This window comes from Maniola hyperantus, chromosome 17, assembly GCF_902806685.2.
Source record: "Maniola hyperantus chromosome 17, iAphHyp1.2, whole genome shotgun sequence".
Taxonomy (NCBI): domain Eukaryota; kingdom Metazoa; phylum Arthropoda; class Insecta; order Lepidoptera; family Nymphalidae; genus Maniola; species Maniola hyperantus.
Genome location: NC_048552.1, coordinates 5,626,067 through 5,642,124, shown reverse-complemented (window position 1 = coordinate 5,642,124; position 16,058 = coordinate 5,626,067). Strand labels below are relative to the sequence as shown.

The following is a 16,058-nucleotide window of genomic DNA, read 5'->3' as shown; positions in this document are numbered from 1 at the left end:
TTGCGAGGGTCCAAAAGATCTGCATTTGTTGTAGCTCAAAGCGCAGGAATTATGACGCATAAGTATAAGCAAACTGCCCCCAGAACTTTTTGGAAAGGACATTGTGCGCTGCTTTGATCTTTAGGGAGACGAAGTGAAAATATACACATACATACACACACACAGGCACAGCACACACAGACTCGCACATAGTTTTTACGGTGTTAGAAATGGTGTATATTTAAATAAAATCAACTAGTTATCTTTATAAAAGATCTTTTATATGGACAGACATTTATCAGTACTCTGCATATTCTTCTATAGGCCGTGAACACATAAGCTTCTTAAAGGCTTCGAAGATATCATCACTTATTTTAGCTGTGAAATATCTGCCGTAGTTAGCTACTAGTGCTCTCCAGCTGGTATTCATAACTTTATGAAAAGCATCACCTAGAATGAAACGAAATAAATAACAATAATAATTAGCTTAATCTGTATCTGTATACCTATATAAAAGGAAAAGGTGACTGACTGACTGACTGACTGACTGACTGACTGACTGACTGACTGACTGACTGATCTATCAACGCACAGCTCAAACTACTGGACGGATCGGGCTGAAGTTTGGCATGTAGATAACTGTTATGACATAGGCATCCGCTAAGAAAGGATTTTTGAAAATTCAACCCCTAAGGGGGTGAAATAGGGGGTTGAAATTTATGTAGTCCACGCGGACGAAGTCGCGAGCATAAGCTAGTTATTTATAATATCTGTTAGTCGAAAAGCTTCATGTTTACCTACATGAATTTTATTTGATTGTAATTTGTAAAAAAAAGATTTTGTTGAACTCGGTTTAGATTAAATTGATGCAGTCATGATTTATTAGTAACATCGAAATTTCTTTTATTCCCTATCCCGAAAGAATACAACTGTTTTTCGAATTTTAGTCGGCTCCCCGACTGCAATCGGTCCAATTTCTCCAATGGGGAATTCTATCTTTTATTTATTTATTTATTAAGGGCTTTTATACTTATGTAATGTCAGCCCTATTGTAATCTAATTACATAAACGAAAAAAAGTCTTAACCTAACAAAACAAACAATAACATAAAAAGAAAAATTAAAAAATAATAACAAACAGAAAAGCAAGTTATACAGTCTTCAAGAAATAAGACTTATGAATTCAAACAGACTTATGGCACCCTTAGATGCAGGTAAATTCTATCTCAATCTTAAATCTTAGTAGGTATGGCAAGCATAAAATAATTTTAACCTACCTATTAAAAAGAAAATAAAGAACAAAAAAGGTTTCCAATTCCTGTCGGAGGAGTGCGGAAACCTCCAAAAGAGGAAATTTATAAAAAAACCTTACTTTGTCTGTAAAAACTTACTCTTTTTCTTGTCTCCGTTGTACAGATTTCCCAAGTAGTTGTATGTACCATCGATCGCATCAGCTCCATAAAAATACTTTTTGATATCAAAAACGTCTTTGCCGTGCTCGTTTTTTATAATATCAAATATAAATATCATCTCCATCTGTACATTCTCTGTAAAAAAATTAATACTTTATGACATAGGTACTTACATAATAACTACTGCTCAAAATATGTATAATAAACCCATTTATTTAAGTCATCATCAGATAATAGGCAGGTACATTATTAAAAATCTATGATTATATAATACCAGCGGCTCCACTCGGCTTCGTTCGGGTGAAATTTGATGTAAGTGCTTATGTATTTATACAGGGTCAGAGAGGGAAGTAAATGGCCACGGGACAACCACATTTTCTATATCTCGTTACACATCCCGATACTAATACTACTTACTCAATAAAATTGCACATTTCCCTTCTCCAGTAACTGGCATTCCAAACATTAATCCGTCAAGTTTGTAATCACTGTCGACCATTAAAGTTGTATGGAAGTTTGCACGGATAATTTTAAACGGCATATATATGCTGTAAATGTAAAAATAGATTTTAAATTATTTATTTATTTATTATATATTTTTCTAATCGGCTAATGGACCGGCCAGCAGTCGGTAAAATGAAATAATATGTTAAATTTAATTTAGTAACAAAAAAAACTGGACAAGTTGAGAGAGTTCCATAGGTACCTACTACAAATTAGGTAGATACCTAAGTTTTATTCACAATATTAAGAGATTTACCATGCCATTTTAAGACCATAGACTTCTTAAAGGTTTTAGGTTCTAAAATTTTAGGCTCAGTTGTTTTAGAGATAAGGGGGCCTCAATTTTCATAATAACCAATATTTTAAAATAAAATATTTAAAGAGCATATTATGTAAGTCTGCTTTCCAATCCACATGCTGGCCAAGTGCGCATTGGTAGGCATTTTGTAAATCAACAATACGCAACGTAAATTCTTTTATTAAATTTCTGTAAGTGGGTATAAATATGGCATGAAATGAAATTAAAAGAAATGAACTTTTATTTACACAGAACACGTATGCCTGATGATACCTAATATTGCCCTTTAGAATGACATTTCATCCTTGTAGAGAGTTGTCTCTGTCACTCATACCCATATGACGTTTTGTCAGTCTCAACGACCGAGACAGTGCTCTACAAATCTGCTATCTCCTTCTAAAGATCGTTCATCACTTTTGGCCGTGTACTGTAGGTACTTGATTTACATATTTACATTCATTTAATTAGGTATTATATTTTGAGATGTACAATAAAATAATAAGTTTATTTACTTAAACTTTATTGTGCGTGACGACCTCGACATAATGAGGTTGTCGGCATCTCTAAATAAAGCTACGATTTATGCAGACGAAGTCTTTTCTAAGCCCGAATGCTTACAATATTCAACGAGTACCTAGTTTAAAAGTTATCAAAAAAACCCCGACTGCGGTTTGCACTGCTTCTTTTTCAGCTCTCATATAAAGCGTTTAAAATCCGTCTTATTGATTTTTAAGACTCTTTTTTCTTTAAGTTTTTTAATTAAATTTTAACCCTCTAACAAATAAACCTGGAATAGCGGTGGAATAGTTATACTCTGTTTTGTCTTTCTCTGTCATCAGTAATTTGACATTTGAAGGAAAAAGACAAAACAGAGTATATAACTATTCCACCGCTATTCCAGGTTTATTTGTTAGAGGGTTAGTTTTTTTTAGTTTAGGCAGTCACAATCGCGACGCGTGCGCGAACTGACTCCCTTGAAAAAGGACCCCGGATGGGTTCGAAACTAATCGGGCTAACGTCGACTACACACGTGAGTAAAGCCGGGACAGATATTATATATTATGATTTTTAAGACTTTACCCAGCGACGCTCATGCTATCAAGACAAATCTAATGACGTATTATTTATCAAAATCGGTTAAGCCGTTGCTTAAGTTACGAGCGGACATAGGAACGGCCATACAGGTGAAAAATATAACCCTCCTTTTGGACTTCGCCGCAGTCGGGTAAAAGGAATATTATATAGCTTATTTAGTTTCTATGAACGAAAAACACGTGTATCTATATCTAAATATATAAAATGAAAAGATGACTGACTGACTGACTGACTGATCTATCAACGCACAGCTCAAACTACTGGACGGATCGGGCTGACATTTGGCATGCAGATAGCTATTATAACGTAGGCATCCGCTAAGAAAGGATTTTTGAAAATTCAACCCCTAAGGGGGTGAAATATGGGTTTGAAATTTGTGTAGTCCACGCGGACGGAGTCGCGAGCATAAGCTAGTTCCGTACAAAATGACTTCTCACTCACCATTTTAACTCTATGGGTCATCTTTCATGTCAAAAGTACGGTTCATCTTTAAAATAAGGACTAAAATCGTACTTCTAACATGAAATTTGACAAAATGTTAAAATGACGAAGTGAGAAGTCATTTTTGACGCATTATATTATAAATTATTTTCATATGACCTTAAGGTGCGTCCACACAGCAGCAAAAAAGAATTAGATAACATTAACCTTTCTTTTTTTACACGAAAACTTTTTAATATTCAGTAGCTAGTGCTATTGTTAGATGTTTTCAAAGCTTCCACACGGGTAAAACATGTTGCCCGTATGCACGTGCATTCCACCCGCCCACTTTAGGGATGATTTATGCCAACACGTGGCGGGTGCAAGGACACGGCACGGTGAAGCATAAACATTGGCATAAGTCATCCCTTACTCTGCAAACCTCGCTATTGCATGGGTAAATGTTTTCTAACAAAAGTTACTTTATACATTTTGCTAGAAATTGTTTTGTTCGCAAGTATTAGAAAATATAACCTTTGCTATAAAATGTTTTGTGTTGCGATTAAAATGTTAATAAAGTAGTAAATGTTTACTGACTTTTTTAACTGCTGTATGGAAGCACCTTTAGAATTACTCCACTAAACTTACCTCAAGTCATCTATAATAGTATTATTAAATCCACCAATTCTAATATTCCACAGTTCATAAAATAAGTCTGGTGTTTTTACACTTAAATCATCCATGTGTAATCTATCCAACTTTTTTATTCCATGTTCAGGTGCACCTAGGACGAATGTGTGTACTAATCCTTGTGCGTGTTTTGTCAGGCAAATGGAGTCCTCCAGAGAGCATTTTTTCTGTGGTAAAGGATCTGTAATAAAATGATAATAACTGTCACACACCCATCATGACGTACCTACTTATAAATATGTATAAATTAGACAAATAAAAGGGATCGTGCAGTGGATCTAAAAGACTCTTCAGGTATACATACCTAGTCGATATTCGATCTTTTAGGGTTCGTAGTTTGTAGGATATGAATATCCTATACCTAACGTAAACGTGGTCGCTACATTTTCCGACAAAGTTTTCGACCAAACAGCAACGTTGCTGTCTGATCTACTAATTTCTTGGGTGAAAAAGACCTATAATTTCTTAGGCAAAAACCTTTTTTGTAGTTTGCATTTTCTTAGAAAAACCGAAGTTAGAAATAATTTTGTTCAACACTTTTAATGAAAGCCTCCCTTTCTTCGGCAATCGAAAATGTGTCTGTCAACTGGCAGAATTTAAATCTAATCAAAATTTAAATATCAAGATATTAAAGGAAAAGCTTACTGATCTATCAACGCACAGCTATTATTATATAGCTAACTATTAGACGGATTGGGCTGAATTTTGCATGCAGATATAGTTATTATCAGGTAGGCATTCGCTAAGAAACGATTTTTGAAAATTCAACCCCTAAAGGGGTAAAATAGGAGTTTGAAATTTGTATAGCCCACGCGGACGAAGTCGCGAGTATAAGCTAGTCAGTGATATTTTGTCCGATCGTCCTGCATACCTTCCCATTTTAAATCCATTTTCAGGATAAAAATATGGTCGGATGCATTTTTATGAACTTCGTTAATTAGGATAAAATCAAATCAAACCAAATCGTTTGATTAAACTGTTTATTGCACACTTTTTGATTGTCAATTGCGGAATTTGTAAGATATAAATGCGGAAGTGTATCTGTCTGTCTGTCTGTCTGCTAGCTTTTCACGGCCCAACAGTTTAACCGATTTTGATGAAATTTGGTACATAGTATATTAGCTTACATCCCGGGGAAGGACATAGGCTACTTTTTATCCCGGTAAATCAATTAGTTCCCACGGGATTTTTAAAAACCCTAAATCCACGCGGACGAAGTCACGCGCATCCTCTAGTTAATTACGTAAACTTGAAAACTAAACTAAAGATAGAATGGATAATGATCTATTCGAATCTGATGAAGTAGCATCTACTTGATATGTTGTACGGTGTCTCGTTCTACTTACTTGTCAATACATTTTCTAATAACACAAAAAATAACAATTGTGTAAATATACTGAAAACTTTGATATTATTCTTCATTTTAGGTTATGAGTTTCCCAACTTTACAGTAAACTGTACGAAATAGACTGAGCCATCTCATTTTATACATTTAGTTATACACGTGATGTTAGCAAAAAATATGCAAAATAGATAGGTATTATAATCATCTATCTATGTATGTATATTATAATAATATAATATAATATAATTGTGTGGCGATCTAATGATACATGACGTATAGTTTTTAGAAACCAAAAATATCATAACTGCCCAGAGCCGAGTGGCCTAAGGGCCAATGCGAGTGAGTAAATTTGTATGTTGTACTTAACTCGTTTTAGTTATTATCATCACGATCGACCCATCGCCGGCTCACTACAGAGCACGGGTCTCCTCTCAGAGTGAGAAGGCCATAGTCTACCACGCTGGCCATGTGTGGATTGGTAGACTTCACACACCTTTGAGAGAACTCTCAGGTATGCAGGTTTCCTCACGATGTTTTCCTTCACCGGTAAAGCAAGTGATATTTAATTAATTAAAACGCACATAACTCCGAAAAGTTAGAGGTGCGTGCCCGGGATCGAACCCCCGACCTCCGATTAGAAGGCGGACGTTCTAACCACTAGGCTATCACAGCTTAGTTATTATATACCCACTTAATGTACTATTAATTATTTCTTTTCAGAATATAATTCATATCTTCGATCACGTTTAATCAATTTGCGAGTTTTTACTGTCGTCCCTCAAAAATCTAGATTTTCTATCTAAATTTTATTTTGCTGGATGACGTTACGGCCTTAAAAGTGGGTCCCCTTGAGCAGTATTGTAAAAAAATCTGCTGATTTAGGTGCTCCAAATCCGTGGGAACTCTTCGAATTTCCGGGATAAAAGTAGCCTATGTCCATTGTCCATCCCCGGGATGTAAGCTAACTCTGTAGGTGTACCAATTTTCATCAAAATCCGTTGAACGGTTGAGCCGTGAAAAGCTAGCAGTCAGACAGACAAACAGACAAACAGACAGACGGACACACACTTTCGCATTTATAATAATAGTTTGGATATCATTTTAGTCACTAAAATAAGAAATTAAATAACTTATTGTACGCGACAGGTCGAGATAGCAATTTCCATATACATACTATAGTATAATACCCACTTTTCATAACGTAGATCTGCAATAGAAAGGAAAAATTATCCGTGTGAAGAGGGGGTGGGAAAGCTAATCTCTTAAAAAATCATTGCTTGCGCAGACTTATCATTTCCATCCTGTATTCATTGACTTGTGGTCATATTAATATATTTATCTATCTAGCTTTTGTCCCTTGTCCATTTAGATTTAGGAACCCTTGCGACTCTCGTAGACTTTCTTCTTGCAAAATTTTGCTCAAGATTGGTTTAGAGGTTGTGCCGTGAAAAGTTAAGAGACAGACGGACAAACTTTCATTTATCACGATTTTAAGGCGCCGAGCGGTTCTTAGAAAATCAGGAAATCAGGAAAATGTTTGTCGTAATAATAAAAGCAGCCAATTGCGAGTCAGGCTCGCGCAATGAGTGTTCCGTACTACAGACGTATTTTTTCGACATTTTGCAGCATAATTCAAAAACTATGGTACATAAAAATAAATAAAAATGTGTTTTAGAATGCACAGGGGAAGACCTTTCATATGATACCCCACTTGTAATAGTTATCTTACTTCGAAAATTGAAAATACTAATTATTAGTTCATGACCACAATTTAATTTTTTTTGTGTGATGTAACCACAAATTCTCGGTTTTCAGATTTTCTCCTTATTCATTTCAGATTTTTACCTGCCAAGTTTCATGATTCTAGGTCAACGGGAAGTAGGTACCCTGTAGGTTTCTTGACAGACAGACAACAAAGGGATCCTATAAGGGCGGAACCCTCTTCTTCATGAACCCTTTTCCTCTTGAGGTACGGAACCCTAAAAACCGGTCAAGTGCAAATCGGACTCACACACATAGGGTTCACCATCACCAATCATAATAGGTATAATGTCTCAAACCTCACACTAGTACTATAAAGATTTGCAAGTTAATGATGATCAGCGCCAACTGGATGTGATTTGTGGATAAAGAGTTTTATTCTCAAAAGAAAAATAAAATAAATAAACGAATTATATTGTGTATTACAATAATTATTTTTTCCTTGAGCCTCGCGTGCCGCGGGTTATGCTTATACAATAATTATGATAATAAATCTTTATTTGAAAGTTCGAGTCAGACTCGCGCACCGAAGGTTCTGTACTTGGGTATTTTTTCGTAATTTTTTACACTAATTATTTGTTCATGAAAACATTTTAATTTTTTTTGTGATGTAACCACAAATTCACGATTTTCGGATTTTTTCCTTTACTTTTGCTATAACACTTAACTAAAATTTCATGATTCTAGGTCAAAGGGAAGTACCCTATAGGGTTTCTTGACAGACACTGCGGACAGACAGGCAGATAGACAGACAGACAGACAGACAAAGAAGTGATCCTATTAGTTCCTTTTTTCCTTTTGAGGTACGGAACTCTAAAAACAAGGTAAGCAGTAAACACTAATATATTATTTATAAAGTATATCACTCACGATAGTTTATACAGTAAAAATTTAAACAATTTATTAAATTACATCTGATACATTAACACAACTTAAATAAGTATAATTTTATTATTAAATAATTTGAGTAGTTTTAGTATCTACTGTATCATCAGTATATATTGCTAAATCCTGTAAAGGCCATGAACGCATGAAAATCTTGACAGCTTTGAAAATATCTTCCAGTACTATATCAGTGAAGTATCTGCCATAGTTGGCTACCACGGTCCTCCAGGTGATATTCATTAGTTTATTAGCTGCAACACCTGGGAAAATAAAGGTAATAAGTATTAACAAATAAAGTACGTATTCGTTTTCCCCAAAACTAGTTCAGTTTTTGTAATAAAAGAGTCATTCATCAAAGGATCGTATTTTTTACTTTAACAATTTATTAAAGTTAACGGGTGTCTGGTGGGGGTTCCCATTCTGTTACCTATCTATGGCACTAACTAAGATCTATAGAGCGCACTTTATCTTTGATTAGACTTAAGACATTGTTAAAACGAGACAGCATTATATTGCTGGCATAAATCTATCCTGAAACTTAAGTCTGAGCTAAGTCAAATTATGCTCTATAGATTTAAGCCTAAGTGCGTGACAATGTATGACGAGATTTCTAATACTATTCCGAAGAAAATAATATAAAAAAATATGACAAAGTATACTTTGAAGTAAGATTTTTACACCTTTGTTACCTGTTCAAAGCCACCATGATCCAAACTTCATGGTCGCTGATCGTTCCTTCCTGTGTGCAATAATATGCAACAACAATATGCAGAGAAACTTTCGACTTTTATAGAATAACGACAGTCTGGCCCTCCCGTGCTCCTAATCCACTAGGAAATATAATACGAAAATGTCCTAGAAAATGTAGTATGTAACAAAAATCGTTTGACAAAATATCATTTAACTTATTTCCTAAATAGGCCCGGAATTGTATGCATTTCCAAGATTTCGTACATTTCCGGTGACATACTCGGACACACTATACCAGAGCGACCTTTCAGTGAGGTGAATACTAGATCAGCTATTAGAGAATAAATAAATGGTCTTTGGTTAACGTACCCAGTGCTTCATTTCCATTAAACAAATTCCCGAAATAGTAGTGCACGCCGCCGAGAGCGTCAGCTCCGTAAAAGAAGCTCTTGAGATTCATAATATCCTTGCCTTGCTCATTTTTTATGATTTCGAAAGTAATTATCATCTCTACCTGCAAATTATCTGTGAACATAATACTATGATTATTAAATACTCTGGTGATGGTGTTGATGCCTTTCGGTCACTGTTTAATGTCGGTCGGTTTAATTTCTTTTAAATAATATGTGAATAAAGTATGTCAATATGTGACCACATTTTGATTTCATAATCAGGAATCTTCTATCTAAATATATAAAAGAGAAATACCACTCACTCACTGACTAATCACGAAGTCTCAGGAACTATAAAGCCTACATACTTGAAATTTGGAAGGTCTCTAGGACGTAGGTGTCAGCTAAGAAACGGTTTTGAGAACATCCCCCCTAAGGGTGGGAAAGGGGGGTCAAAGGTTGTATGAAAGGTTTTTGAAGTAAGAGACGTGAAAATCGACATTTAGGTTATTAGCTTTAAATAATAAAAATCTGTATAGTTCAATTTGGGAAATTCCCCCTTTAAGGGTGGTAAAATAGGGGGAAAAGTTTTTATAGAAAAGTTTTAACTATTGTTATTTTTACTTGATATTTGAAACGCAGGTTCTTTCTAGGTGGCAAGAAAGGATCTAACTAAATTCTCCCCCTAATAAGGTGAAATGGGGGTTGAAAAGTTATATGAAAATCCTATGGTTTTGAAGTATTAAGGTATTCTGGGTTCCCCGTGCCTTAAGGAGAGGCTGAGTGTGTAGGTAAGTGAGACCTTTTGCAGCGGGAAAATTTCAGATCTCATGAGAAACCAGAAATTATACGCGGACGAAATCGCGGGCATCTTAAACTAGCTGTTTAAGATATGAGAGCGGAGATAAAATATACTTACTCAATTTAATTTCTGATTTACCATCTCCAACAATTGGATGCCCATATACTTCCCCATCACATTTGTAATCACATTTGCAAACGAGATTCGAGTGAAAAGATATCCGCAAAATTTTGAAATCCATATTTATGCTATAAAAGAAACAAAATAAAATCAACAACACTGCTGCGCCCCTTAATCTCTACATAATATAAAATAAAGTCGCTTCCCGCTGTCTGTATGTATGAACGCATAGATCTTTTAAACTACGCAACGGATTTTAATGCGGTTTTCACCAATAGATAGAGTGATTCAAGAAGAAGGTTTATAGGTATAGTTTAATATTGGTTTGTGCTAATTAAAGGAATCAAAGTATGTATTTAATTGAGATCAATAGGTATATATAAGAATTTGTTTAATCACTCCTCACTGACACCACAGTAGTGAGTAGTATCTACATTGCTCCCATGCGAAGCCGGGGCGGGTCTCTAGTTGCCTATAAGTGTAAAACATGTTTAAGACTTTTTCTGATGTTAATAAACCTGATAGAAAAAGAAGTAGGAAGTGTACGTCCTGAGATATGACTGACTGACTATCATTTAAGTATATTACGATGACAATTAACTCGGAAAAAAAAAGTTCCACGGAATTTAAAGAAGCCGCGATGTGTCGAGCAACTTTTTGCCATTAAGTTCACCATCCTAAACACCCGTCCAGACTCTAAATCCATGCAGATCTAAGAGGAGTTTTTTCGTAGTTTGATCCAAACAAACGCGACATGGACAGGTCGAGATGCCAATCAGGGTGGGGACGCCCCGCACACCCGCACAGCACCCACGCTAACCCGGTGCGGTATAGCGCGGGTGATGCGCAGGTGTGCGGGGCGTCCCCCCGCCCCATATCCCAATTGCTATCTTGACCTGTCGCGTAGTTTGGCTCTTATTTGAATATTCAATGAATTCATCAAAATCAATGCAATTTTAAAGATCGGAACTAATATTTGAGGAGCGCTGTGGAGCACGCTCTCTTTTATTCAATGAAAAAGGTGACAGGTAATATAGTAGCAACTAGCAATGCTCTAAAAAGCTATGTCATTTGACTGCCAAATATTTTCTACGCTAATGTCGTACCTACTGTAGAGTGAAGCTACACGATTGGGCAGATTACACCTACCGAGTACAGTGGCGAGTCAGTGTCCTCGACCGAGTACTCGGTTGGTGTATAATATAAACACTTTAACGAGTGGAATTTTGCCGCAATTTCTCAGCCACAGCACTATCTCGGCCGAGTGACATTTTACTGTCTCGCTTCACTACTCGGTAGGTGTAATGCCCGTGTGGCATCCAATACTCAAATCCACAGCGCGGTGCGGCGCCGCAACGCACCAGAAACGCATCGTTTGGCCTGTCTTACGCTGTCAGCTTTGTCACAGTATGATGTGAGGTACAGCGTACGCGAGACCGACGTGCGCGACCGACATCAGCGTACTTAGGAAAAACTCAAACTTACCTGATTTCATCAAAAATTGTACCGTTAAAACCTTCCACGATAGTATCAAACATTTTATAGTGTAATTTGTTCTTTTCAACTTCTACGTAACCAATGTTCATTTTCTCAAATGGTTCTAAGCCAATCTCTGGTATGCCTCGCATGAATGCTTCTAGAGTTTCTTGTCCTTGAGTCGTTAAACAAAATGAGTCCTCGAGGTGACATTTTTTGTGTATTAAAGGATCTAGAACAAAATAGGTTCATATAAATAAATCCCTACCGACGCGACAGGTCAAGGTGGCAATCGGGGTATGAGGCGGTGGGATGCCCCGCTCACCCGCAGGTCACCCGCACTCGTCCGCACCGGGTTAGCGCGGGATATTTGGGGGTGTACGTGGCGTTCCCTCCCCGATTGCCATCTCAAGCTGTCGCGGACTACTTTTGTAGTGCTGTAGTGCTTGTATGACAAATCGTACAAGTGTACGTGTGAAGTTCGTGGTTTGATTGCTATATCTAAAAAAAATAAAAAAAAATAAGCTTACCTATCTATTAATTCTGTAAATAAATTCATAACAAATACTTAGTAAGTAGTTTCATCACATAAGTGATTAAAAAAACATTTATAATGTTTTTACTTACTGATCGCTGATAGGTTTCGTGCTAATATGAGAAATAACACTACATGAATAAATATACCGAATTCTTTGCCAGTCTTCATTCTGAGATGTATGCTTCGCAACTTGAGTTAACCCAATGGAGTTTATCTTTATATAATCTTATTAACAAAAACCTAATGTTGAATATTTTAAATTAACATAATGAGGCAAACTTCATTAGACGAATGGGTACCTACTTATTTCAAAAAGTTGATTGAGGGTTCAGTAGGTATGCGTGTGCGTGTGTGCGTGTATGTGTGTGTGTGTGTGTTTGTTTGTGTGTGTGGGTGGTGGGGGTCAACGAACATTGCGTAAGTAGGCCACTCGGGGTCAATGCCATGTCGTAGGCAGGGCATTGACCCGAGTTTTGCACGCTATACATTACGGGTTCAAAAAATACTAAATCACTAAAACTACAAAATGAGGCGAACTGTTATTGGTATTGGATTGTGTTTAGGCAATATAACAATAACGCTAAGTTTTTGCTAGCATTCTGGTTACACCCTGTATAATGTTACCTATTCCACTAAAATTTCCAGCAACTTTTCAGTATCAGCGTACGTAAGTACAGTGTAAGTACCTAACCACCCTTAAAAATGTTTTTAGATACGTTTTTAGGGTTCCGTAGTAAACAAGGGACCCTTATAGTTTCGCCATGGCCGTCCGTCCGTCTTCGGTTAATCTCAGAGACTATTAGTGCTAGAAATCTGTAATTTGGCATGATTATTTAAATATTAATCACGCCGACAAAGTGGTGAAATAAAATTGTAATAAATAAATTTTTTTCGGGTAGCTCCCCTACATGTAAAGTGGGTATGAATTTTTTTTTCTCGTCTACCCCATAGTGTGGGGTACCGTTAAGTAGGTCTTTTAAAAATACTGTGGGTGTGGTAACATCATTTTTCGATTTCTGGATCCGTTTGTAAAATATGATGTTTTAAAGTGCTAATTTTAATTAGAGTCAAGTGTCCCCCCCTTTATCAGCCAAATGGTAGTAGGTATATAGGAACGTGGGAAAATTCACAACAGTAGTATATATAATTATCAATTTTAAAGGAAAACTATCATGGCTAAGCAGGGTTCACAGGTTAAGGAGTTATATCTGTTTTTCGAGGTTAATTATTGTACGTAGATATTATGAGTTCCATATTAATGTATATTATAGTTTTATTGTCTCTATTGTATGTTTGATTCATCGTAATCCTTTTTGTTTCAGTTTGGTGACGGGCGAGGGAGATGGTGAGGATGGGGAACGTGGAGAGGGAATGGCCCTCCCCGCGAGCCCTAGCCCTCGTGAGGATCCGTGGATGATGGACACGGGGCGGTCCGTCGCTCACAGTGTGGTCCTCGGGTTGGTTGGCGTGCTGTGGTTCCGGCATGCCTCTGACGGTGTTTGGCGACACGCGGTAGTGCTCCAGTGGTGGGTCTGCTGTGGCGGACATCCGCTGGCGGAGTAACGAGGCGTTGTTGGTCCCTATTGTGCTCCGTCGTTAGCGGTGGGGTGGAACTTCGTGAGGTTTTTAGTCGGTAGAGTCCGACATAACCACTGTGCACCCCCGTGGCCGGTGGTATCCATGATGGGTTTTACTCACGAGAAATAAAAGGGTATAGCCAATCTCCATTCTAAATTTCAGCCAAATCCGTCCTGTAGTTTTTGCGTGAAAGAGTTCACATATACACACACATACACACACACGCACCCACACAAACACACACACATACACACCTTAACACACGCACACACACACTCGCATACATGCACACCACTATCACTTGTAATAGACACCGGTATAACATGTCCGACCTTAGAGCACCAAATTGTAATAACATTAATTATTCAAGTAGTTTAGAAATGGAGAAGGCAACCCACTGTAATACAGTGTTTACTAGTGCAGGGGTTGCCCATTCATACGTCTACTAGACCTAGGTCTACTTAATTATTACTTGTTTTTATCTGTATTATAAGTATTTTTTTGTGTTCCTTATATGTAATTTAATATGTAATAATATCCAATAAATTTAATTTAATTTAATGTAATAATATCCAATAAATTTAATTTAATTTAAAAACACACGAAATTTCGCCTTTATAACGTAGTGACATAGTGTGATTTGAGGCTTTATTTATTTTACTAATGGAGAAACTGAGTGACTGAAATAGCACAGCTAAAGCAATGAAGTCTAAACGTGCCATGTGGTTATGTTTAAAGGACCTTCTAGAAAGAAATTTCAACGAACACTTTAAAAAACCTAAATTCATACAGACCTTGTCCCTGTAAAAGGTAGTCTAGGTATTACAATCATCTCTATTAAGTATAACTTAAGTTAAATATTTTGCTTGTATTTTTTAAAAGTTTTGTGGTAGGTATAGGATAACAAATTAAAACTTATATGTAAAATATACTTTCCGGAAATTTTACTATTCCTCATTTTTTACCGCTGCTCATTAATTTATTAACAAGTTAGGAAACTTGTCGATTAATTAGGCTGTATTATTGTAGTACCTACTTTATACATAATTAATATTATCAAAAAATGCCTATAAAAATTAATGGCGCAAAATAAAAGATTTGGCGTACCTATACAAGCCTAAAACTACAGATAAGGTATCTTGTAATTAGGTAATCAAGATTAAAACACCTACCTACATTATACACTACCTAGTGACTAGGTCTAGGCTAGGCTAGGTAGCGGATCATGCTCGGATTAGACTAGGTCCTAGTCCAATCCGAGCTTGATCCGCTCTTTGAGAGAGAAACGTGGATACCATTTTTTTACATAACAGTAGGTAACTACCTATTGTTACCTACCTATCTAATGATTTTTTAACATGTCTCATATTCTCATTTTGGTCGTGCCTTCATTATTATTGAACACGGTAGTCCTGGCTAGATTCTAATTTCCTAACCAAGGCTTGTTATTTATTTAACATTTAAATGTATTAGGTCGTTCAACAAAAAAACCGGCCAAGTGCGAGTCAGGCTCGCGCAACGAGGGTTCCGTACTACAGTCGTATTTTTCCGACATTTTACACGATAATTCAAAAACCATAGTTTTTGTATTATCGAATTTATTTTTATGCATCATAATGCATAAAAATAAATAAAAATCTGTTTTAGAATACACAGGTGAAGACCTTTCATAATATGATACCCCACTTGATATAATAGTTATCTTACTTATAAATTGAAAATATTAATAACCTATTAATTCATGACCACTTAATTTTTTTTGTGGTATGTTCACGGTTTTCAGATTTTTCCCCGAATGTCTGCTATAAGCCCTTACCTATCTACAAAATTTCATGATTCTAGGTCAACGGGAAGTACCCTGTAGGTTTCTTGACAGACCGACAGACAGGCAAACAGACAGACAGACAACAAAGTAATCCTATAAGGGTTACGTTTTTCCTTTTGAGGTACAGTACCCCAAAAATGTTTTCAGAACGAAAAATTCGAAGTGGACCCCGTGAAAAATAAATGTCTGAAAAAATTGCTATTCATATGAAATGTTTACCAAAATGAAACTTTTCAACATCATAAATCA

General features: G+C 36.3%; 3 protein-coding genes across 4 annotated transcripts in view; 1 reads left to right on the top strand and 2 right to left on the bottom strand.

Annotated features, from left to right (window-relative positions):
• The window catches only part of LOC117990245 (chromatin assembly factor 1 subunit A-like), a 457,923-nt gene that overhangs the window by 119,061 nt on the left and 322,804 nt on the right, over window positions 1-16,058 (top strand). The gene's annotated exons all lie outside the window — the stretch shown is intronic.
• On the bottom strand, window positions 278-5,276 carry LOC138403518 (circadian clock-controlled protein daywake-like). Its single transcript, XM_069504386.1, has 5 exons — window positions 5,269-5,276; window positions 4,356-4,598; window positions 1,808-1,938; window positions 1,370-1,525; window positions 278-429 (listed from the first exon to the last, which is right to left on the bottom strand). Exons 1-5 carry the CDS (start codon window positions 5,274-5,276, stop codon window positions 278-280), a joined length of 690 nt encoding a protein of 229 aa, XP_069360487.1.
• Window positions 8,458-13,954, bottom strand: LOC138403517 (circadian clock-controlled protein daywake-like). Its single transcript, XM_069504385.1, has 5 exons — window positions 13,738-13,954; window positions 11,878-12,100; window positions 10,390-10,520; window positions 9,448-9,603; window positions 8,458-8,648 (listed from the first exon to the last, which is right to left on the bottom strand). Exons 1-5 carry the CDS (start codon window positions 13,952-13,954, stop codon window positions 8,458-8,460), a joined length of 918 nt encoding a protein of 305 aa, XP_069360486.1.